Source organism: Saccostrea cucullata, unplaced genomic scaffold, assembly GCF_032062105.1.
Source record: "Saccostrea cucullata isolate Sc308-1 unplaced genomic scaffold, CSIRO_AGI_Scuc_v1 ctg1037, whole genome shotgun sequence".
Lineage (NCBI taxonomy): Eukaryota > Metazoa > Mollusca > Bivalvia > Ostreida > Ostreidae > Saccostrea > Saccostrea cuccullata.
In genome coordinates, this window is record NW_026934157.1 from 11,742 (window position 1) to 37,616 (window position 25,875).

A 25,875-nucleotide genomic window follows, 5' to 3' on the forward strand; every position below is an offset into this window, starting at 1 on the left:
TTAATTCTACACTACCTGACCATAAATCCACATGAGTTTCATCTTTCCTGGCCCAGTGGTTCTTGAGGAGAAGATTTTTTAAAAATGCCATTAATTTTTCCGTAATTCATAATTATCTCCCCTTGGAAAAGGGCATGGCCCTTCATTTGAACAAAATTTAATCCCCTTTACCCAAGGATACTTTGTAGCAAGTTTGGTTGAAATTGGCCCAGTGGTTCTGGAGAAGAAGGAAATGTGAAAAGTTTACTACGACGACGACAGACAACAGACAAATTTTGATCAGAAAAGCTCACTTGAGCCTTCGGCTCAGGTGAGCTAAAAACGACCAAAATCTGCTAAATTAACACTTTACTATTACTAATCTATTGAGAACAATGAATACATGTATACATGTAGATGCACTAACATTTCAGGTATATTTATATATCTCTCTCTCTCGTTCTCTCTCATACTCCTGATGTACAGTAACTTAAATAATAGTATGTTTTATTTGTGTCTGTTAATATGTACATGTATTTTAATCATTTGGGTATTTGAAAAACACCGACATTTTTCCTATAACAAATCAGCAGAAATTTATGTCCAGCAGGATGAAATACAATGTTATACGCAGATTCTCCATCAATGCTGAGATTTACTTGCCTACGGCTTGTTCCATCATATTTGATTTGTTCAACATTTTTTTGAAATTTACATACAAAAATATTATTTTGTGAGTCCATCGCCATTCCCCGCGCCTTTTCTGGTGGTGTTAACTTAAATTGAAATACTTCCTTCCCTTCCAAGTCAATTACACAAACGTTCGTATTTCTCGCGTATAAAAATTTCCCAGGTGCTAATGAAGATGAAAGAAATGCCCTGTCTCCTGTCCGTTGGTAAGATGTCACGCTGCGCACACTGAAATCATGTGATAAAATACATCGCATCGAAGAGTTTGCTGAAAAAACCACTGTTGAACCATAAACAAAGTCTTCAATGTTTTGGGTCAACTCTATTGTCATCAATTTGTCGAATCTTGTGCCGTCATTTGATATTTGAAACTTCATCACGCAAGTGCCGAAAGCGACAAAAACTTCATCCATTTTGTTTCCATAGGTGAGGCCATAAGGCTCTCTATTACACTTTTCTGAATGAATACACTTCCACGGTGAACAAAGTGTGTCATAGACATCTAGTGAAGATTTTGATTCGATAGAAAAAAGAATCTTTGCTTCATTTAAAAATAATCCAAAGTATACTTGGTAGGGCACTCTAAAAACTGACAATTTCTCGAAGTCAACGTTCATCAAATCTTTTCCCTTCAAGTAACCCTTGGGACATGGAATACTTTTATCCCAAACGAAGTTATTGAGAATCTCAGACAAGTTGTCAAATGGTCTCCTTGAATTAAAAAGTATATCAATATTTGGCAACTTCCCATCCTCTTTTAATTGTCCAAGCACATCAAAACTTTTCTGAGTGTAGGTGTCTGAAGATCCCCATATGTCCAAGGATCTCAACCAATGAAAGTGAGTAGTAATTTGGGCTTGCAACACATGCTCTGACATAAACATTTGTTTTGCTGAGCCTTTATCCACAACTGAAGAAAGGAGTGCTTTTGCATCTCGTACTGTTGTACCAAAACGTTTCAGTTCGTCTGATGACATTTCAGTTCTATCTGTATTTTCTTTGTGGGCTTGCTCAAACTGCTTTACCCACTCTGTATGGGCTTTTTCAATCAAAGCTTTCACTTTTTCTACCTCATTTGCCATGATGGACATTATCGAATCTTTCTTCTCATTCAAGGAAAGAATATTTTGGTTGTTGATCAAAACAGCGCTATCAATGGTTTCCAAAACTTCACCGAGTTCTTTATTTTTCTTTTCGAGTTCTTCTTTATCAATCAGCTGAGATGAAGCCTCTTCAATTGATATGACACTGGTACACCTACGGTGCTCTGTTGCAAAACATACGCTACAACACAATTCTGAATGGTCTTCACAAAATACCTCGAGCAGTTTCCCTTTGTGATGCTTACATGGCTCATCAACATCAATAGGCTCATTTCCCTGACTTGCTTCTGACAACTTAATAATTTTGTGGTTTGAAAGGATTGGAATTAGATTATGAGTATGCCTGCAACAATCACAGATTGCCTCTACACAAGTTTTACACCAATACATGGCTGCAATCTTTTTACTATCTCGTTCACAAAACATACAATTTTTACCTGAATTATCAGAACGTATGTTCATTGTTTGAATTAGTTTGTTCACTGGAAGACATTTGGCCCATTTCTCGCTGGAAATATCATTTTCTGGTTCATTGACAGTTTTTCTGCACACGGGGCATACTATGAAGTTTATATTTTTTTCACTATCTCGAGTCACCGTACTTGAGATGTAGGTCTGAATGCAAGATTCACAAAACGTGTGTAAACACGACAAATACTTAGCTTTGGTAAATCTTTCTAGACATATAGGACACGTAAGTGAATCAGTAACGGTCTTATCGTTGACAGCTTCAGCCATGCTTGATGTGTGTGTGGTTTTTTTTAATCCTTCATAGATAATGAGGTATCCGCCATTTCTACTTGTACGGACCACGGTTGTAACCACAAATATTTATGCATTTTTTTTAGGAATGCCTACTTTCTTAATAAAGCAAGAGCTTTTAAAGGGTTAATTAAGTAAAGGATATCATTTAAAGGGGATTGTGTATTAGACGTTTTGTAGAATCGTGTGCACAGCATTGATTAACTAATACAAGGAATGTTTTAAAGTTTTGTGTGTGTTATTGGTGTGTGAATCACACAGACTTGTCACGTAAAATATGCCAACGTGCAAGTTTGTGTGATTCGTGATTCACTCACCAATAAATCACACTTAACTTAAAAAACATTCCCTATATTTACATTTTACATGTTTGGAAGCATAAAAAATATACTCAATATTTGAATTTCTCGCTGTCCTATATCGTTATATATAAGATTAAGGAACTTGAAAATGGACATAACTTTCTATCTTTTAGTAAACTAAACTTTAAAATCTCTTTAAACATGTTAAAGGAAATACAAAAAATCTGTGTAGTTTAAAATCTGAAAAAAGCCTTGGCTTGGATAATAATACCAACGAAATGTTGAGTGCAGCACAAATTAACATGAACCCTTGTACAGTGTATTCTGAAATTGTTTAACAATTAAAATCTTAACTTCACTTCCGGAATTTATCCCAGAAAATGGGTAGAAGGTTATATAACACCTATTTTTAAATCAGAAAATCCTCGATTACCCCAAAATTATAAAGGCATTTGAACCATTTCTAACATGCAGTATTGGCAAATTTTTCAGTGTAATACTTAACAATAGATCAGATAATTTTTTTTTATCGGAAAATAACATCATACATGAAAGCCAAATAGGATTTTCAAAAAAAGCTAGAACTTCAGATCATTTATTTGTAATGAAGTGTCTGATCGACAAATACACCAACAAAGGTGATAAACGTTTGTATGATTGCATCGTTGACTTCCACAAAGCTGTTGATACAATAATATTTACATTTCCAATGTCTTTGTTCGAGATAAAATTACAATTGTAAATGCATGTACTTTAATTATTTCCCCATCAATGTATTGGCGCGGTTCGAAAAAAAACCCACGTGCAGTGCGGGACAAACAGTAGCTGCAGATCTGTAGCTCTCCGAAAAAAAATATATTGACAGTCCGGAGAGCTACAGTGCCACCCATTGAAAAAAACTGTATATTTATTGCGCACAAAAAAGTGCGCTCGGTTCTCGATTTATTTCTCCATGTTTTTAAAACTGTAATCTCAAAATATTACTAACCGTGTGTTCCTAACATATTCTTTCGCTGTTTCCACAACCAAACATTCCTCATAATTGTTGTTAATAGGCCTCCTGACCCTGATATTGTAATCATCGAACATTTCGCCTATTTATACTGCCATTTTGGTTTCAAAGATAATTCGGTCCAATATGCTTCGTTCGGATGTCAATTACAAGAGTACTTGTTAGAAGATAAAGGAATTTTTTGAAATTAATTAAGAACCGAGCGCACTTTTTTGTGCGCAATAAATATACAGTTTTTTCAATGGGTGGCACTGTAGCTCTCCGGTCTATCAAAATATTTTTTCGGAGAGCTACAGATCTGCAACTAGACAAACAGCTACACAGAAGCAGGTCTTGGAGCACGTGGATTGGCGGAATCAAATGTAAATATAAGGAATAACTGTCTTATTTTTCAATTTCATGACGATGATCAATCTATTGGGTTGCGTGATAATTTTATGCCTTCGGCGTTTATGCAAATTATCACGCAAGCCAATCGATTGATCACATCATGAAATCGAAAAATAAGACAGTTATTCCTTAAATACACGATGGCATAAAACTTAAATCCTTCAATTGAAAATAAATGGACTATTCTACAAAATAATATGCAGTATGTACAAATACACAGTTATATCTCGATTAAAATGATAATAAATTAACCCAACCTTTCTCACCTGCAATAAGAGTAAGACAAGGTGATGTCTTAAGCCCAAATCAAAGGTGCTTGAGGACAGGACCCCCCCCCCTTTCGATATAGACCCCTGAGCTTTTTCGATTTTTTTCTCATAAAAAATCTTTCATTGCCATATTTGTGATAAGATCTATACCAGCAAATCGAAAAATTACCTAAAACAAACGTTCTATTAAATTTACCCTACATTCTCTATATAAAAATCAACTATATGTATAGAGAGGGTGGAAATTTTTATAAAAAGTAAGCTTAAGCAAATTTTCTGAATTGATAGTATAGATTCGATCACAAACGTGTCATCCATATATAATTTATGTGAAAAAAGTCGAACAGGCCCGGGGGTCTATTTGGGGGGGGGGGGGGGGGGGGTCCTGTCCTCAAGCACCTCTTGTATCATTCCTCCTTATTAATGTTAATTTATTGAGGGGTACATGTATGTTTGTATAAAGTATTGTTCAAAATGTCTTTTAAAAATATTGAAATAGTTGTGATTTCAATATTTTTACATTTTTTTAAAGCCGCTTGATCCGATTGTAATCGCTAAAAATATATATTCGTTTTTCTTCTTGAAAAATAATTGTCCATAAATTGTTTCAACTCTTGTCAAATTATATCCCCAAAGTCTTTTTCTTTTAAAAGATATCAAAATTCAAAAGTTCAAAAATTATTTTTGTTAGGTCACACAAAAAATAATCCTATGTTGATATCTCGTGAAATCACTTTCGAAAAATTAAATTTATCGCTTACATGTATATCTCATGATGAAGAACAATGTACATGCATACCTGTACACGGACACTATTTTAGCGCCTTTAAAAAAATCTTTAAAAATATCTTATTTTCCTTTATTCTTTAAATATGCATATTAATATAAAATTTACAGTGGATTATGTTGAATTATTTTCTTAATTTTTAAAAGATGTATTATGAATAAGGCTTCTACAAATGGAAAAAAAATACTCGGGTTTGAATTATCTTCATTTAACTTAGTATTAGATATAACCGATAATTTTTTTTCAAAATTGACGTCACAACAGATCTTGACTTCCCGTTAGGAACTGCTGTTTGTCAATAAGGTTTTTGATCTGCGCACAGGGGCATCTTATCCACTCTTTCTCTACTTCACATATAAAAATACAGTGTGTTTTTATATGTGAAATAGAGAACAGAGTGGATAAGATGCCCCTGTGATCTGCGTTTTCCATGTAAGGATTGTTGTACAATAAACTATTAAGGATAAATAACACAAAGTTGAAACAAACTTTTTTCAGAAATCAGCGTTATTTCTCATAGATTTACATTTGAATTGGTAACCTGAATAATGTTTTCCAAGTAGAGTGGGACAATTATAAAAGATTTTGTCATAAAGTTAAAAAATTGTGCAAAATTTTGTATGGAATTATATAGAAGGCAAAACAAAATCTCATATCTAAGCACCAAGGAAAAGCTACGATTTCTTTATAATTCAGGGATTTATTATTTATGTCATTTCAAATCAAAACCAGTCAAAAAATATTTATCAACCCGTGCATCCATTTTTTGTTTGTGGTAAGTACCCTTAAATCAATCCTATAATTTATTTTTATATATCATCTATGTAATTACGTACTTTTATTGTGTAAGATAATATGTGCCTGTTTCGGATTAAGCGGCTTTAATGAATTAAGTACTTATTCATTCGTTGATTTTAAAAAACACAAATACAAATGTACCACTTGGACCTTCAGAGATGATAAATTTAATCGGGATCAAGATGCAAATATGCGCTCTACGTAATCAGTCATCGTGTACACATACGTACTCCACATCATGAACGACGATCAGCCAGAAAATCCTACTCCACGTGAGATTTTTATATTTATTTTTAGTGACATGTCTATTTAGTGAAATTATTGTTGATAAGAGATGAAATCTTTTAATCTAGAAATCCATGTAAAGGTAGAAAGTATATTTTTATTAAAAGATTGAATGTCGTTGTCCATATTGTTTTTCTGTGCAGAAACTTGCATCATGCATTGATACAGATGTTGCCACGATGACATAAAATATATTTTTTAGATTTGTTTATTTCAGAGAGTGTTTAATGCATATTATTATTTTTTATTATGGTTTTTTTTGGCTTTTTATGTATTTTAAGTCTTATTTCGCTTCAATTTTCGATTTTAGAATTTTACTGTTTTATAATGACATGTACATTTTTTCCCGGATCTTCGTGACACCGTATTCTTCTCTGTGCTATTTTAGTCAAAGATGAAAAGGCAAGTGGTGATCATAAACAAGAGAGGAAACCCCCAGCTAAACAGGAATTGAGAAATGTTATACAGGAAGATCCATCTTCAGAAATTGAGGGTATATTTCATGTACATATATTAATTTCTATGATTCTTGTTAATTTGTTACATAGCCTTAAACTGTACAGTGGAGCCTCATTTATCCAGACACTTTGGTTCCCAGTTACATTGTCCAGATATGTGAAGCGTCTGAATGCCTGAATTACAAAATTAAGTTTAAAAAAATTCTGTTCCGACGAAAAGTTGTTTGGATACTGAAGCATCCAGATATCTGAAGGTCCACTGTATAAGTCAAAATAATTTAGGTGAATGTCAGTATCATGTCTTTTTACCTACAATCCTTGTATGAAGACATACTAATTTTGGATAAGACAATATAACAGTACACACAACATGTGAAAAAGCACTGCATAGGTACATAGAGTGCATGTTTTGGTTTTGAAATTATTTGTGTAAACTGATGAAAGTTATAAATATGGCAAAGGTCAATAAAAATTGAGAAGAGAGAAAAATTATTTAAAATTAATCTTAACTTTGGTTCATTTGCCTTTGGTTTTTAGAAAGTACAAAACATGTTGTTTTACTGACTAGCTGGTTAACATACAAATGGCTAAATTGTTCTTGTAGTTATATAAAAAAAAACACTTAAATCTTTTATATTTTGACCAGATGAGTGGAGTGTCCATGATGAGACGTATGAAACAATCAGTGGAGAGGAATCAGATATTGAGGACAATGTAGATCCCTACCCCGTCAGGCACCGGGAGGAGAACCCAGACCTCCCCGAAACCTGCAGCATTCTAGAAACCAAAGAAGGCAGCAAAGTGTACCTGATAGGAACAGCTCACTTCAGTGCTGAAAGTCTCAACGATGTCAGCAAAGTAAATCTATATACATTTCATATTTATCATGATCTTTATTCAGGGGTTTAAAAATACAAAGGTTTGAGATAACTGTTATGTAAAAGATAAATTAAATGCATTTATATACTTAAAATGTTAGTTTACATCATTGTTGCTCTGGTCATTTGATGAAAATGTTTCAGTGTTATAGTATTTAATATGATGAATGACCTAATTTACTATATCTCCAAATGTCCAATGAAATTTGCCATAGTACCGGTCCATGTGACTGATTGTGGTGAAGGGCATGTCCTGATTAATTTATTGTATTCTGATCTTCATAAATGAAAATTTTCAATTCTCTTATCCATTTTGCAATTCTGCTTGACTTTTTTACTTCCAAAAATGATCGTTTTTTTCCTAATCTGTATTTCCTCCATTCCTCTGTTAATGGTTAACACATGCAGTATATATATAGGTCATGAAGTGCAATGCCAATTGAGAAAATGTAAACATATTTTAAATTTATTTTTATTTTAAATTTCTATCATAATTACTGCGATTTATATATGATTCCATTTTACAAGTTAGAATTAATATTTAAATTTAAAAAGAATTCTTAACCTTCAGAAATTTTCACAGAATTAATTTTTTTTTCATAATTACATGTGTTCCCCCAACATTTACTTGACAAACTTTTAAAAGCAGAAAGCCTTTGGCTGGTGCTATGGTTTTGAATTATTTATAGTTGCATAACCCTGGTATCATAATCAGCCTCGTAATGAAAAAAAAATATTCAATGTCAAATTTTGAATTACACCTGACATAAAATATACTTGTATTAACAAAAATTCAGACTGATAGAATATGCTTCGGACTGGTAGAAGTTATGAGTAATTTAATTTGAAAAAATATCTTTTAATCTGTGATCAATGACCTTATTATTTTATCTCCAAAGGTCATACAAGCTACTGAACCTGATGTTGTTTCTGTGGAACTGTGCATGGACCGCATCAAAATACTACAACTGGACGAAGAGACCGTGCTACGTGAAGCCAAAGACATGAATTTTCAGAAAATTAAAGCCTCCATTGCTCAGGTCATTACCCACTGATATTTGTATATAACAAGGGGTGTGCTTGATTGTAAAGTCAGATTTCAATTCTGAGAGTTCCAAAAATTCTACCAATCATGTAAAAAATGAATTTTGAAATGTTTGACAAATAAAGAATTTCTTCTTATTAAATGATTTATTGTAAGACGCAATGGAGGATGAAAGTGCGAGTGAATGCTGTGAAGAACAAAATATCATGATGTTTGCTGTGTGCAGCTCACAGATGAACTTTACAATTAACATGATTTGAATAATATTATGAGAACAATGTTAAATTTTAATTTGCAAATAGGTCTATAGGACTTTGGGTCCAAATACATGTGTGCATATGTTTTAATCGGTTCGGCAAATGTACACAAATATCTTTAATTCCTTTCACACCACCTCTCAGTATGGGATTGAAACAAAGGTAGCGAAATCTCTCATTCGAAAAAAGAATCAAGCAGGTCTCTTAAAAATTTGGAAAATGTGAATAAGGGAGATAATTCCATTGTTTGTTGATTTTTTTAAGTTACGTCTTTCTCCTCTCTGTCCCTCAATATCCAAAGCTTCCTCACAGAAATAATTTTGTTTGCATGTGCTCAACCATGACAAATACACTTATAAGCAAAAATCCCACTGCACCCCTAATGAGCCTCTTAAAGTAAAAAAAAAAAACAAACAAACAAATATAACAAAACACTTGTGGGTTAAAAAAAATTGAGAAGGTACTACTTAAAGTTATGAGTAATTTATTTTAAAAAATACATGTAACTCTTGAAATCTACAGAATGGTTTAGTCCAAGGACTGTTCAATATTATGCTGTTGAATATCTCCGCTCGCTTAACCAAGGAACTGGGGATGGCACCAGGAGGAGAATTTAGACAGGCATACAAGGAGGTGAGAGCTCTAATTCTTTGGCTTAGAAGAAAAACGTTTTGAAGTGTTTGCATCCCTGGGGACTGAGGGGTGGAAAAAATCATCAAAAAGGTATTTTATGTACAGAATTGATCCAGAAACAGTTAAACATTAAACATGTTTGATAATATGTGCCAAGGGCAGACAGTTTTACTTGGTTCTAGTGCATATGTGTGTTTATCAGTTAAGTGTGCAAAATGTTTAAAGTTCTTAAAAATAAAAATCAATTTGCTGTAAGAGTAAATTTTTTATAAGCATGTTTGCAGTAAGATTTTTTCCTGTTTATGTCTTTGTAAGCGTAAGGAAAGCAACTTGAGAACAAAGTGTATTACTGTCATTTCTAAGTGAAAAGCATTTGCACTACTCTCTCTATGGCAGCTCATCAAATTTAATTTTAATTTGACATTTTTTTAAGTATTGAACATTTACAAGTTGTAGGTTTGCAGACTAGGTTGTAATGTATTGCAAATGTGCTATTGCAGTTGTAGTCACATTAATTGAAGTGAAAAATCAAAAATCAGATACGTATTAACAAACTTTTATTTGGGTGCAAAGGCTTAACATGAGCTTTCGCTCGATCAATATATTTGTCGGGAAACTATTAATCTATTGTGTTTTTATGTATTGTGTATTTCCAACCATTTAAATTAACAGTCCTAGATGGAATTCAGGCAGTTGATTCTTGAATAAAAGATGATGCGAATAATTGTTAGTTTACAGTAACCAAACTTGTTTTACCAGGTATCCTTGGGTAAAGGGGAGTTACAAGTTTGTTCAGATTACGCTTCAGAGGGCATTTGCACTACTCTCTCTATGGCAGCTCATCAAATTCATCTGGCATGCATGGAATTTTGATGAACCTATCAGGTTTGTACCAAATAGGAACCTCCCAAGTAACAGAGCTTTACTGAGTTATGCAATCATTTTTTAGCTCACCTGAGCTGAAGGCTCAAGTGAGTTTTTCTGATCAAAAATTGTCCGTTATCTGTCATTGTCGTTGTTGTTGTTGTAAACTTTTCACATTTTCATCTTCTACTCAAGAACCACTGGGCTAATTTCAAGCAAACTTGCTACAAAGTGTCCTTGGGTAAAGGGGATTCAAGTTTGTTCAAGTGAAGGGCAGATAATCATGAATTAGTGAAAAATTAATGGCATTTTAAAAAAATCTTCTTCTCAAAAATCACTGGGTCAGGGAGGATGAAACTGATGTGGAATCAACCTCAGGTAGTGTACATTCAAGTTTATCAAATCATGATCCCCAAGGGTAGGGTGGGGCCACAATGGCTGATCAAAGTTTTACATAGGAATTTATAGGAAAAATCTTTTAAAATCTTCTTCTCAAGAACCACTGATCCCGGAAAGATGAAACTCATGTTGAATCATCATCAGAGAGTGTACATTAAAGTTTGTTCAAATCATGGCCCCCAGGGTAAGGTGGGGCCACAATGGCCGATCAAAGTTTTACATAGGAATATACACATGTAGGAAAAAGTCTTTTAAAATCTTCTTCTCAAGATCCATAGGGACAGGAAAAAAATGAAATTCATGTTGGATCATCCTCAGATAGTGTACATTCAACTTTGTTCAAATCAGGACCTCCGGGGGTAGGGTGGGGCCACAATGGGGGATTCAAGTTTTACAATAAAATACAGTTTAAAAACTCTTCTCAAGAATAGCAAAGCCATGATTAGTGATATTATATGGAAGCAACATCAGGTAGTGTAGAATTCAATTTGCTTAAATCATAAAACCCAAGGGTAGGGTGGAGTCTCAATAGTGGATCAAAGTTTTACATAGGAAAATAAAGGGAAAAGTCCCATGAACAGAAAAGTTATGTTTAGTCATATTGACATGTAAGCATCCTCATACATGTATTGAAGATTTAATTGAAGATTTAAATTTGTTCAAATAATGAGTACCCTTTGGGGTAGGGAGGGAAACATTTATGGGGAATCAAATTTAAAATATTAGGAAGTAATATATACAAACAAAATGTTGAAAAAAATCTTTAAAATTCTTTTTCTCAAGAACAGCAAAGTTATATGCTGTTTTGATATGGAGGCATTCTTGATTAGTGTTAAATTTTAAGCCCCATCCCCCTCCACCCCAACCCCTCAGTAAACTTCAATTCTGATCTGATTTGTGCTTTTCCTAGCCATTGTGCTCAGGTGAGCAATGTGGCCACTGGGCCTCTCGTTTATATTAATCTTTTTAATCCTACTTTATATGTTTATTTATACAGACATAATTAAAAAACAATAAAATGTCTTTCTTTGATTCTTAGTATGACAAATCATTCCTGTACTTAAAATCATTCTAAGCATTTTATTGTTGAAGTAAAACTCTACAAGTCAAATAGACAACAAACCTTGTTCATCTTACATGTATGGTTTGTGTACCCTAAAAGGGCTATGTTTGCATATTTTGACTGTTGATTGCATGCTTTGAGTCCTCAAATCATTAAGCCTTGATTTATTTTAGGTGGTAGACCAAAAGTATTCCTTATAAAACCAAGCATTTCCGGTTGGTATAGGTTGAAGTAAATGTTTGATGCACTCAAAAGAAGCTAGGCCATGAAAGTTTCATTTATAAATTTTTATGAAGGTAAAACCTAGCTATCATGTATACTTTGTCAGAAGTGAAGGATCATTATACTATTAACTTATGAACCTGCAGCTATGAACAAATACCCTGATTTTTTTTTTTTGGCGGGGGGGGGGGGGTGTTTATCTGGAGACTTTTTCTAGGTTTCTGGGTCTATTACAATGTAATTGTAGCAGTATTTTTTATTTGAAGATTTTACATTGCACATTCCCTTGTTGATGTTTTAATTATATATCTTACACTTTAGAAGCTAGTCACATAACTATACATCAACCATAATCTGCTCTTAAGAAGGGACCATAAATTCAGGGCATTAAATTATCAGATTTGTGGTTGCAAATTTTATTACTTGCTGCTGTGAATGTGGGTAACATCTGGAAACTATGATAAATACAGTGCTCCTTACATTTGAATGTCATTAAAATGGATACTAAGTAAGCTAGGTAATAAACTAGCGTTTATTGATACTATGAAACTCTCTGACATCTATTTTTTATCCTGTTAAACAGGTTGCCTAGCTGAAACATCTGTTGGTTATAGATTTATTGATACTTAATGTGTGAGTCATTGACAATTTGGGAGCAAGTGTGAAAGACTGATTACTGCTATAATGATCAATTGTTTGAATTCAGTAATAATTTATACAGGTGTTCTTACCATGCTTATCCTGGACACAAATTGAATATTTATGCCCGAACCTTCAATAAAACGACTGTGGTTTATTATGCTAATCTTGTCTCTCCATCATTCCGTCATAGTTTTCTGAACTATTTATTTTTTTTTGTCTTTAAGTTGATGACAGCAGACCAAATTGGCCCATTTTTATGAAATGTTTAGATTGTGTTTGATATTCATGACTTACAAATCAAATTTGAGATTCGTGTTGATTTTTCAATTTTTTACAAATATTATGCCCCTTAGACTGAAAGTTTCTCATTGTTCACAGTTTTCAAGTCTTTCTTAACTTGCTTTTCTTGTATTAAGAGCAATAAGTTTTGGTGTTGAAAACGGTTTGTTTTACAAAATTATTATAATGTACATATCAAAATCCTCATTGATTGTTTTTATAGCAAAGAAGATGTGGAGAAATTTAAGGGTAAAGATTTATTAGAGCAGCTGCTGGCAGAGATGACCACAGAATTTCCGGGCCTTAGTCAAGTGGTCATTGAAGAACGAGATACGTTTCTTGCACACTCCCTCAAAATGGCTGCCAAGCCAATCAAAGCTCCAAATGAACCTAAAGGTATACCCTTATCTTTTGACACAGGTTTCAGAGATGTAAACCATATATAGAGTATTTTGATATGTGAACATCTCATCTGTTGAAATTTTTATATTGATTTTTTTGTCATTTTTAGCTCACCTGAGCCGAAGGCTCAAGTGAGCTTTTCTGATCAAAATTTGTCCGTCGTCTGTCGTCGTTGTCGTTGTTGTTGTCGTCGTTGTAAACTTTTCACATTTTCATCTTCTTCTCAAGAACCACTGGGCCAATTTCAACCAAACTTGGCACAGAGTATCCTTGGGTGAAGGGGATTCAAGTTTGTTCAAATGAAGGGCCGTGCCCTTTTCCAAGGGGAGATAATCATGAATTTGTTGAAAACTAATGGCATTTTTAAAAAATCTTCTTCTCCAGAACCGCTGGGCCAGGAAAGATGAAATTCATGTGGAAGCATCCTCAGGTAGTGTAGATTCAAATTTGATCATATCATGACCCCCGGGGCAAGGATGGGGCCAAAATGGCCGACCCAAGTTTTACATAGGAATATATAGGAAAATCTTTAAAAATCTTCTTCTCCAGAACCACTGGGCCAGGAAAGATGAAACTCATGTGGAATCATCCTCAGGTAGTGTAGATTCAAGTTTGTTCATATCATGACCCCCAGGGCAAGGGTGGGGCCAAAATGGCCGACCCTTGTTTAACATAGGAATATATAGGAAAAATCTTTAAAAATCTTCTTCTCCAGAACCACTGGGCCAGGAAAGATGAAACTCATGTGGAATCTTCCTCAGGTAGTGTAGATTCAAGTTTGTTCAAATCATGACCCCCGGGGCAAGGATGGGGCCAAAATGGCCGACCCAAATTTTACATAGGAATATATAGGAAAAATCTTTAAAAATCTTCTTCTCCAGAACCACTAGGCCAGGAAAGATGAAACTCATGTGGAATCATCCTCAGGTAGTGTAGATGCAAGTTTGTTCAAATCATGAACCTGGGGCAAGGTGGGGCCAAAATTAAAACCCTTGTTTTACATAGGAATATATAGGAAAATTCTTTAAAAATCTTCTTCTTAAGAACCACTGGGCCAGGAAAGATGAAACTCGTGTGGAATCATCCTCAGGTAGTGTAGATTCAAGTTTGTCAAATCATGAACCCAGGGGCAAGGGTGGGACCAAATGGCCGACCCAAGTTTTACATAGGAATATATTAGAAAAATCTTTAAAAATCTTCTTCTCAAGAACCACTTGGCCAGGAAAGATGAAACTCATGTGGAATCATCCTCAGGTAGTGTAGATTCAAGTTTGTTCAAATCATGACCCCCGGGGCAAGGGTGGGGCCAAAATGCTGACCCTTGTTTTACATAGGAATATATATGAAAAATCTTTAAAAATCTTCTTTCGAGAACCACTGGGCCAGGAAAGATGAAACTCATGTGGAATCATCCTCAGGTAGTGTAGATTCAAGTTTGTTGCATGACCCCCAGTGGCTAGGGTGGGGCCAAAATGGTTCAAGTTTCACATAGGGATATATAGGGAAACTTTTTAAAATCTTCTTTTCAAGTACTTCAAAGCTATGATTAGTGATATTTATATATGCAATCATCCTCAGGTAGTGTAGATTCTAATTTGTTCAAATGATGAACGCCTGGAGGGGGGATAAATTCAAGCCCGATGTGCTCAGGTGAGCGCTGTGGCCCCTGGGCCTCTTGTTTTTTATTGTTCCAATTATAAGTAACTTAAAGATAGATGTAACGTGATATAAATGAATTTAACTTTTTATATTTTATATCCTTGCGTATATATTTTTAGAAGCTTTAAAATTTTAATGATAGAAAGATGCATTCAATCATTAGTTTAAAATAAAAAAATTCTCAATTACTGTAAGTGTTTTAAAACTGCTTTTAAATGCCATTAAACCTATTATAAACTGCAGAATGTCTACATAAGCATTGATTTATGTGTATATATTGTGTGGCCTCATACACATGTAACGTAACAGCTCATGGTTATACATACCGGTAAATATATTCTGACAAATTGAATGTGACAGAATTCAACTTTTAGTACACATTTTTTAATTTTCTTGTGCATTTTCTCCTTTATTATTGCATTGAAATTGTAAAAGACACTGTGGTGTAATTTGTTTTAGGTTACTTTTGTGTATTGTATTGGATAATGACACTGTGATGTAATTTGTTGTAGGTTACATCCCCTCAGTGGTGGTAGGGGTAGTAGGAATTGGTCATGTGGCGGGCATTAAGGCCAACTGGGAACAAGAGAAATATGACATCAATGAAATCTTGGTGTAAGAATCTTATTTCATTTTAAGTGAACTGCTCCTTATTTTTTCTGATCAAAATTTGTCTGTTGTGTGTCTTTGTAATTAATATGGTGCTGTTGTTAGCTCACCTGAGCTGAAAGCTCAAGTGAGCTTTTTATCACATTTTGTTGTAGATTGTGTTTGTCTGTCTGTAAACTTTTACATTTTCAACTTTTCTCAAGAACCGTGGGCCAATTTTTCAATTTTTTACCACAATAGTATTCCTGGGTGAAAGGGTTTCAAGTTTATTCAAATGAAGGGCCAAGCCCTCTTCCAAGGGGAGATAATTATGAATTAATGAAAATTTTTTGGTATCTTTTAAAAATCTTCTTCTCCAGAACCATTGGGCCAGGAAAGATGAAAGTCATGTGGAAGCATCCTCAGGTAGTGTAGATTCAAATTTGTTCAAATCATGACCCCCGGGGGTAGGGCGGGGCCAAAATGGCCGACCAAATTTTGACATAGAAATATATAGGAAAATTCTTTAAAAATCTTCCTCAGGTAGTATAGATTCAAATTTGTTCAAATCATGACCCCTGGGGGTAAAAATGGTCATTGACCAAAGTTTGACATAGAAATATATAGGAAAATTCTTTAAAAATCTTCTTCTCAAGAATGACAAAGCCATAATTCATCATATTTATATGGAAGCATCCTCAGGTAGTATAGATTCAAATTTGTTCAAATCATGACCCCTGGGGGTAGGGCGGGGCCAAAATGGCCAACCAAAGTTTATATATAGAAATATATAGGAAAATTCTTTAAAAATCTTCTTTGTTGAATGACAAAGCCATAATTCATCATATTTATATGGAAGCATTTTTATAGTATAGATTCAAATTTGTTAAAGATAGATGTAACATGATATAAATGGCCAACCAAAGTTTGACTTTTTAATATATAGGTATAAATTCTTTAAAAATCTTTTTCTCAAGAATGACAAAGCCATAATTCATCATATTTATATGGAAGCATCCTGAGGTATGTGTATATATTGTGTCAAGTTTCAAATCATGACAGCTCATGGTTATACTTAAATATATTCTGACAAATTTACATAGAAATATATAGGAAAATTCTTAAAAAATCATCTTCTCAAGAATGACAAAGCCATAATTCATCATATTTATATTGAATCATCCTCAGCTTGTGTAGATTTAAGTTTGTTCAAATCATCACCTCCAAGGGTAGGGCGGGGCCAAAATGGCCGACCAAAGTTTGACATAGAAATATATCGGAAAATTCTTTAAAAATCTTCTTCTCAAGAATGGCATAGCCATACTTCATCATATTTATATGGAAGCATCCTCAAGTAGTGTAGATTCAAGTTTGTTCAAATCATGACCCCTGGGGGTAAATGGCCCATTCAAAGTTTTACATAGAAGTATATAGGAAAATTCTTTAAAAATCACCTTCTCAAGAATAGCAAATCCGTGATTGGTCATGGGACTACTTTTTTATTTAAACTTTTCAATAAACCCATTTCTACTTTTTCCTAGCCACAGTATTCAAGTGAGTGATGTGGCCCATGGGCCTCTTGTTTTTGTTGTTGCATTCATCTTCTTCTCCAGATTCTTTTGACCAATTTTAACCAAACTTTTTACAAGGCTTCTTTGGGTGAAAGTGATAGAAATACATTCAAAGAAAAAACACTCTTTCTTTTGAAGGGAGATGAATAAGAATTGATGAAAATTAAATGGTATCTTTCAAAAATCTTCTTAAATACCATTTGGCCAGAAAAAGTGGAATTTAGGTGAAAGTCCACAACAGGGATTCAAAGTCATAGAGTTATAAAGGAACATAAAAGAAATATTTTCAAAACTCCTCTCAAGAACAGCAAAGTGCTGTAGTTTGTATTATTAATTAATTAATTCTCAAGTTGTGTAAATTCAAGTTCAATTCAATAATGATCCTTGGGTAAGGTGGCACCAACAACTGGGGATCAAAGTTACACATAAAAAAATTTTAAAAACATCTTAAGATAAATGTTCTCAAGAATAGCAAAGTTTGGAATCCAAATGGGACTACTAAGTTCATTATTTGCATTATTGAGCATTGAAGTAAGGGCCGATTGCACGATGATGATGAATCAATGGTTCAATGATTATTGCATGATGGTGCAATAGCATGATCATGATAATGCAGTATGTGGCATGAAAATGCAATATGATGATGGTGTGATACCACAACAGAGCTATAATGAACAACATCACTTCATCATTTTGCCATCATGTCATAGTTATTGCACCATTGAATCATCATGAACACATTGCCACACCATCACATGCTTGTAATCGCTTCATTGTTATTGCATTGTGGTTTCATTGACATAGTATTATTGTGTCATTAAACTCATGAAACTATTGACCCAAATCTTGGTGGTGCAAGGATGTGATGGTGAGCTTCATGAACCTCTCCAGATTCAATAGCGTCTTCATGTAGTTTAGTGTAAATTAAAGATTGTTCAAATCGTGACTACCTCTGTTAGGCTGTGGCAACAGCAGAGGGTCATGTGTTCACAATAATTTATTGGAAATACTTTGTACTGCAAACAAAATCATATTTTTTTGTGGAGACATATTTTTGTGGGTTGAAGGAAAAATATGGGCTCATATGGATTTGGTTTTGTGGATGAAAAATTATTGAGTCCCAAAAGACTGTAGACTGTGTTTATACCTGGTAAACATTCACAGAAAATACTTGCAATACATGTAATATCATTTATTCAATATCCCTTTAGATAGAGTACCTGTATTCTTAAATAATTTTCAGAGGGAAAATACCTATTTAGCATATGCCATTGTGACATAGGCAACATCTGTTATATAATACAATTTAAACTAAATGTATTAACCAGTCATACGACATGTTACAACAAAAATTCAATATTAATTTCTATTCAGTCTCTTGATTTCCACGAATCCAGAGAGAATCATTCTGTGTCAGATTTATCCATGATTATCAATTAAATAATTATTGTATTTTTCTCTTGCAGGGTTCCAGAAGTGTCAAAGGTTAGGAAATTATTGAAGTATGCTTTTCGGTTTTCCTTCTACGGAGTTCTGTGTTATGGATGCTATAAACTCTATAGGATTACTGTGCCACTTCTCACATGAAATTTATTGAATCTCAAATATTCTAAGGAAATTAACTATTTATTATCCAACCAAAAAAGTCCATCTTTCCAATGAATGGCTGGACTTTGGTGCTCCATCCCAAACATTCATCTTCTGAATGGCTGGACATTTATTCTTGTATAGCATCCTGGTAAAGGTGGTGTAATTTATCGAAAATATAATCAGAGTTTATCTTAATTTATTTTATTTCGTATATCAAAATACCTATATCAAGATTTATTGTTCTTAAATTATTTGGAAAACTTTTACATGAAACACAGAACTGGATATGCCGGATTTTTCACGTAATTATATATATTGAGAGAGAGAGATATTTTTTCGCAAATTTTGTATTTGATGTTTCTAGTCATAATTGGCAAAATTAAGATCGATGTGTGTAATTTATAGATCTTAATGATTGTGTATAAAAACTATTGCAAGGTTGTTTTTCATTTCATCTTACATGTATCTGTTGATCATAGTTTACTAATAATTTATTTAAAAAGGTGTCTTTGACAATTCAATTTTTATTATTTCTATGAATGTGAAGTGTCTTTATACACGGTAATAATAAAAAATAAATATTATAACTAGAACAAAGCTTCTTGAAATGCAACAAGTAGGTCTTTTGATAGATGAGGGCATTGAAAGTAGTGTGTTTAGATTTTTGATTCTAATTAGAATTTTAAATAAATGTCAATTTGCTGGAACAAAATTTAACCTGAAACCTCATTTACAAAGCATTTTATACCATTTTTTCAATGATTTTGGAGAGAAAAAAAATCCTCTTAGTTGGAAACATGGTGCTAATTTCTATTTTTGATGTGATATTAATTGCATTTCACGTAAAAAAAAATATAAATGTTAATGTGAAGCTTGTTAATATGTACCTCTTCCCAAGAGATTAAACAACTTTTTTAAATTTTACTTATTAATTACTCTGTAAACAATGCTGATAACAAAGTCCTTGGAATTGATTATTTATCCTTTGCTATTAACACATGTTTTATTTGTTTAGTTTACAGTTTACAAGACACTTTAAAGTCACAGGGAATGAAAAGCTTTTTGATCTAAGCATCAATACACTATAAGTGTGTTCGCTATAAGCATATTTTACAGAAGTCAGTTAGTTTACAAATATTTTCATTTAAATTTTTGCCATGAAAACATTTTTATTTAATCAGCATGTATATGTTTGATATATATATTATTGTTATAAACTTTAAAGTTTGTTTTACATACAGGTATATTTAAGACTTTTATATGTCTATATATAGAGGCACCATATACTATTTTTGTTTGTTTTTGCTTTATTTACTTTACTTTACTGCATTAGTATTTTTCTTGTTTCTCAGTTCTAAGGATAAAAGAGCAATGAACTTATTTGAATGTCACTGACAACAAAAATGGTGATTTAGAACTTTTTTCAGAAAAAAAAATGTTAGCATTTATGTATATCCAAATTCAATCTTAAATATTAGCAAAGTTTTGAAAATCTTCCTGAAATCTCAAGGTTCAAGAAATGGATAAGCAGCTCCCTTTATGAAGTCTAGTATTGCCAATTTGAATACTGACTTTATTTGATATTTGAAAGTGCTTATTTTGAATTGCTATAATCTTGCCCTGAAATATATATTTTTTAAAGATTGCATGGTTTAAGATTTTCCAGATGTGTGACCACTATGCAGATCATAAAAAAAGTTTAATTTGTAATTGGTGGATTTTAATAAACCCAAAGATAACAAATTATCAGAGTGTTAGATTTATGAATGCTAAAATTACTGTTAAAATAGTTAATAATTATGTGAATCTAATAAATGGACTACATTTACCACACTCAAATACAAGACAAGATGGACTACATTTACCACACTCAAATACAAGACAAAATAATCAGTCTAGTCGAACCCTCAAACGGGGGTATAACCCTCAAATGAGGGGTTTCCTTCCCTTAATGCAACGCGCGGAAGTGGAATTAAAGAACGATAACTCTTCTTATTTAAAAAATAAATTTTTTTTTAAAAAATCACACACATACAAAAATGAATTGTCTACACCTTTGTTTTCAATTAAAAAAAATAATAATTTTTTTCCCGTTTTTATTTACCTCATTTCTGAAGCACAAAAGTTTGTTTACAGGACAGAGGAAATTCGGACGGGCACACAAGAAAGTGTCGAAAAATAATAAATAACATGTTAATTACACAAAATTTGTAATACCGGGGAAGGGAATTATATGTAGTTCAACTTTAAACAAACCATTGTTTGTTTATTCATCCGTTTTATTAAATTATGAATAAAAAATCTAGTTGTATCAAGCATGGAGGTCAAGGCACAGAATACGCTAACTTTGGGAGAGAATAAGTCTGGATTTTAGCAATAAACATATACTTTTCAGCAATACGATCTCTTTAAACATATTTAATCTATCAAATTTGAGTACATACAGAGCTACGAAATAATCCATCACTTTGCACGAGCATATTTTGTGGACCACACGTTTTTCCGTGAAAACGGCACTTTTTTGAGTGTCTGCGCGTGCGTGTATCCTCGTTTGAGGGTACGGTTTTCCTACTTCCGTTTACCCCCGTTTGGGGATTCGACTAGACTGATAATGCAAATCATCCTACAGGCGCGGATCCAGAAATTTTTTCCAGGGGGGGGTCCACCCCAGGCAAAAAAGAATCCAATCCCAGAAACGTCAAAAACCTATTTCGTGTGTGTGTGTGTGGGGGAGGGGGGTGTAGTGGTGACTTCTATTGCCTCAAATCTTTCACTTTTTTACCCATTTCACACATATTCGCGTTTACCAGGGGGGTCAGCGTTTTCCAGGGGGGGTCCATGGTAACTTTTTTCTGGTTTTAGTATATACATTTTTTTACCTAGTAAATTCCACGGGGGTCCTGACCCCCCCCCCCCCCCCCTTCTAGATCCGCGCTTGTCCTAAATTGCATTGAAGTTGTTCATGAAATCGTAGAGTTTTACAACTTTTACACAGCAAATGAGGAGAGTAGCATATCAGAAACCCTTGGCTAGCGAAGATGATAGTTACATAATAAAGCTACAGTCAGGCCCAACAATGATTTGCAGGTACCTTATCCACTGTCTGTTCATCCATCTGACTATCATTCTTTCCATAAATTTTCTGTTATTTCCTAATAACTTTTTTTATGGTTCAAATTGAAAGTTCAAATCTGGAATGTTGGTTGAATGGGCAATAAGACATTTTTATTTTGAAGGGAGGGCATATAAATGCTTTGCTTCTGTCTGTCGGTCTGTCGGTCCATTTAATTTCCGTTCATTTTCTTCACAACCGTTGCACATACTGAAATGAAATTTGGTATACAGGTATATCAGATGAATATCTAGGTCAAGTTCTGTTTTGGATACGATCGCGCCATTTTTGACAGAGTTATGCCCCTTGGACTTAAAAAAATTCCAATTATTTGCAGTTTCCGTTCATTTTCTTCAAAGAGGTTGCACTTATGTACTGTTTTAGGTACGATCGCACCATTTTTGACAGAGTTATGCCCCATTGGACTTAGAAATAAAGAAGAAATGCACAATGAGATAAAATATTATTGAAATTTAAAACAATTTTATAAATTCTGCTTTATAGGCGTTTAAAAACAATTCTACTAATAAAGGACCACAATTATTACCCATCTAGATTCCAACAGTTATTTGGAAGACGTGATCTAGGGACTCCAGCATCTTTTTATATCAACTTTTGAGTACTTTTGTACAGAGAGTGATTTTAGATAGTAAATAATTTTAAATAGTAAATGAACAATCACAGAATTTGAAAATATTCGAGTACCGTTTTTATTGATAAAATAGATAATTAACTTTCATTACAACAGAAAATGAGAAATAACAATCACTTGCTCAGAGAAAAAAATTAAACTCCTCTTTTGAGTTTAATTTTACCCTTGTTTCATTTATATAAGAGAGGTAACTCACTAAATGGAAGAGTGACTCCTTGCTAGAAGAGAAAATTCATTTCTGCTAAGAGAGAAATCTTACCCTTGTCGTAACTATATAGAAATTAAGCCCTGCTAAGATTAAAAAAACCCTCATGCTTAGAGATATAATTATACAATGTACCCCGCTAAGATAAAAAAAATCATTGTGGCTTACAGAGAAAATTTAATTTGCTTGGAAAGAAAACTAACGAGGTAATTTACCCCTACTAAAAGAGATTATTTGCATTTGCTAAGAGATATTATTCAACCATGTAATATAGATAACTCTCACAAATTCAATAAAGAGATTTTTTTCATGTCTTCATAAACGTTCATTTTTTGTAATTGTTACACTACTTGACCATTTGTAAATACATTCGAAGAATCACATACTTAAAAACTAATATTCTTTTAAAAACTAAGAATGAAAAAAACAAGAAATTTGAAAAGCCAGTTTCTATGTATGTCAATTCAATTGTATCATCTTTTAGACCTTAAGGTACATTGATAGGAGAGATAACGCTTAATGACACATTTTTCTTTGATTCCTTTATAAATTTGTCAAGTTTAAGTGCCTTTTTTTGTCAAATTCTGCCCTGCAAGCCATGCTTTAATTGTTTGTATTTTGTTCAGCATATACATTTGCTTTTGAAAATCATAAAAATTAAAGAAAAATTTCATATGAGTGAGCAGAGGGTTTATGAACCTTAACTAGTAACATCTTTTTATACAAAGATACTTTTCAAATTTTGCAGCATATGGTACTGATATTTGTTACTTTCATAAAATGGCACGTATATTCCAAATTGAAAGAAACACAATCTGGTTAATGACCTAAGCTAAAAAAAAAATTGTAGAGAATATCGTTTTTAGGTCACTCAGGTGACCTATTGCTATCCGTTTCATGTCCGTCGTCGTTGCGTCATGCGTTGTGTGTTAACATTTCAGCATTCTCAGCTTCTTCTTTGCAACCACTCAACCAATTTCAACCAAATTTGGCATAAAGCATCTATGAATGAAGGGGAACAAAAATTATGAATTTCATGGTCCCTGCCCCCCACCCCCTGGGGCCTATGGGGTGGGGCCAAAACCATTAAGATTAATGCAATCTTTAATAATCTTCTCTACTCCTGGACATCAAGTAGTCAAACTGTTTGCATGATTGTAATCAGAATTGAGTCCTGTACCAAATTTGTGAAATTCATGGCCCTGGGGTCAGGGGGTTCTAATGCTAGGGCGGGGCTAAATAGATTATATGGAGAAAATGCACTATTTTTTTTTTTGGAAAATCGTCTTCTCTGCACCTTGGCAATAAATGATCTAAATAACTACATAGTTATGTTGAATAAGGCTTCCTCTTCCAAAATTGTGAATTTCGTGGCCCCAGGGTCAAGAGTTCTTAGGTGCTAGGGCGGAGCTATATAGATTATGTAGTGAAAATGCAGTATTTCTTTGAAAATTTTCTTTGCTCCTGGGTGTTTGATAAACAAACCAAATACATAGTTATGTTAAATAAGGCTGCCTCTTACATAATTGTGAATTTCATGGTTCTGGTGTTAGGGCGGGGCTCTATTAATTACCTAGTTAAAAGGCATACATTCTTTGAGCATCTCCTTATTCTCTGCTCCTAAGTATTAAACAAACTAACCAAGCACATAGTTATGATGAGCAAGAATGTCTCTTCCAAAAGTGGGAATTTCATGGCCCCTGGGTTGGGAGTTCTGGGGTTAGGGTGCGGCTGTATTGATTATATAGTGAAAATACTTTAATTCTTTAAAAATCTTCTTCTCTGCTCCAGGGTATTAAATAAACCGAAACAAGTACATAGTTATCTCGAATAAGAGTGCCTCTTATAAAATTGTGAATTTCATGGCCCAACGGTCAGGGGTTTTGGTGGCATTTGTCGTGATTATTAGTATATAGGGAAAATACATTAATTCTTTCAAAATTTCTCTTCTGCTCCTGGGTATTGAACCAGTGAAATGTGTACATAGTCATAATGAGGATGGATGCATCTTCCATATTTGTGAATTTCATTGCCCAAGGATCAGGGCTTTTGGTGTTAGGGTGGGGCTCTAATGATTATGTAGTGAAAATGCATGAATTCTTTGAAAATCTTTTCCTTTGCCCCTGAGTATTATGCCAATGCTCTAAGTACATATCAATGATGATGAAAGTCGGCTCTTCCAAAATGTGAATTTCAGGACCCCTGGGTCAGGGGTACTTGGGGTGGGGGTTACACCATTTATGATGAAATAAGATTCATAATAAAATTTTCAGAATTTTGAAATATGTGTCCCCAGGTTCAGTGGTTCATATGGGGTAGGGTGCACAACTAGTTATAGAGTATAGTAAAGTAGAAATGCATTTTCTCTTTGTTACTCTGATCTACCTCTGGGTATTAAGTAACCAAAGTAAGCAAGCTAAGTGTATAGTTATGATAAGAAATAGTGCCTCTTTCAAAATTTTGAATTTCATTGCGTTTGATTTAAAACACGAACCAATTCAATTGTTGGAAAGTTGTTACATGATACTCAGGTGACCTATAAGGCCCGTGGGCAACTTGTTAACTCTTCTTAATGTGTATATGCATACACTTTCAAGAAGTTGATTATTAACTTTTTTCTGAATGTAAAGTGCGTGCGTCAGAAAATTGAATATTCCCGTAATCTACTAGTTAATTCTCGCTGTTGAAAACTGCAGCACTGTTTTAAATACATGTACGCTTTAACTTACGTAACTATTGCCTGGTTAACTTTTATGGGGTTTGATGATCGTAAAATTGACTTTAAATAGACAAAAAAATCATTTCAATGTTCTCTTTCAAACAATATTGTTTTATTTCATATATATTTAAACAAATTTTATTCTACTGGATTATGACCGATGTCGTCAAATATGTCATGGCGAGATTTACTCGTTGGAAATTGCATGTTACTTGCTGATATACTTGCTGTAAATTTTAATGTTTCTGAAAACAGACTAC

The 25,875-nt window shown here is 33.5% G+C and overlaps 2 protein-coding genes across 2 annotated transcripts; one reads left to right on the forward strand and one right to left on the reverse strand.

Annotated features, from left to right (window-relative positions):
* Nucleotides 1-511: 511 nt before the first annotated feature.
* LOC134240054 (uncharacterized) lies at nucleotides 512-2,536 on the reverse strand. Its single transcript, XM_062722165.1, has one exon. It carries the CDS (start codon nucleotides 2,508-2,510, stop codon nucleotides 522-524), a length of 1,989 nt encoding a protein of 662 aa, XP_062578149.1. The 5' UTR covers nucleotides 2,511-2,536; the 3' UTR covers nucleotides 512-521.
* A 3,701-nt stretch (nucleotides 2,537-6,237) lies between these two features.
* LOC134240055 (traB domain-containing protein-like) lies at nucleotides 6,238-20,673 on the forward strand. The gene is given in 10 exon segments (XM_062722166.1): nucleotides 6,238-6,314; nucleotides 6,317-6,364; nucleotides 6,766-6,870; nucleotides 7,482-7,693; nucleotides 8,613-8,753; nucleotides 9,538-9,683; nucleotides 10,408-10,533; nucleotides 13,341-13,513; nucleotides 15,691-15,793; nucleotides 18,804-20,673. Coding segments are annotated over 10 exon segments (1,239 nt in total). The 5' UTR covers nucleotides 6,238-6,250; the 3' UTR covers nucleotides 18,925-20,673.
* Nucleotides 20,674-25,875: the final 5,202 nt, after the last annotated feature.

Excerpts from the sequence above, each read along its gene's own strand:
- LOC134240054 (XM_062722165.1), bottom strand. The coding sequence starts at position 2,510 with ATGGCTGAAGCTGTCAACGATAAGACCGTTACTGATTCACTTACGTGT.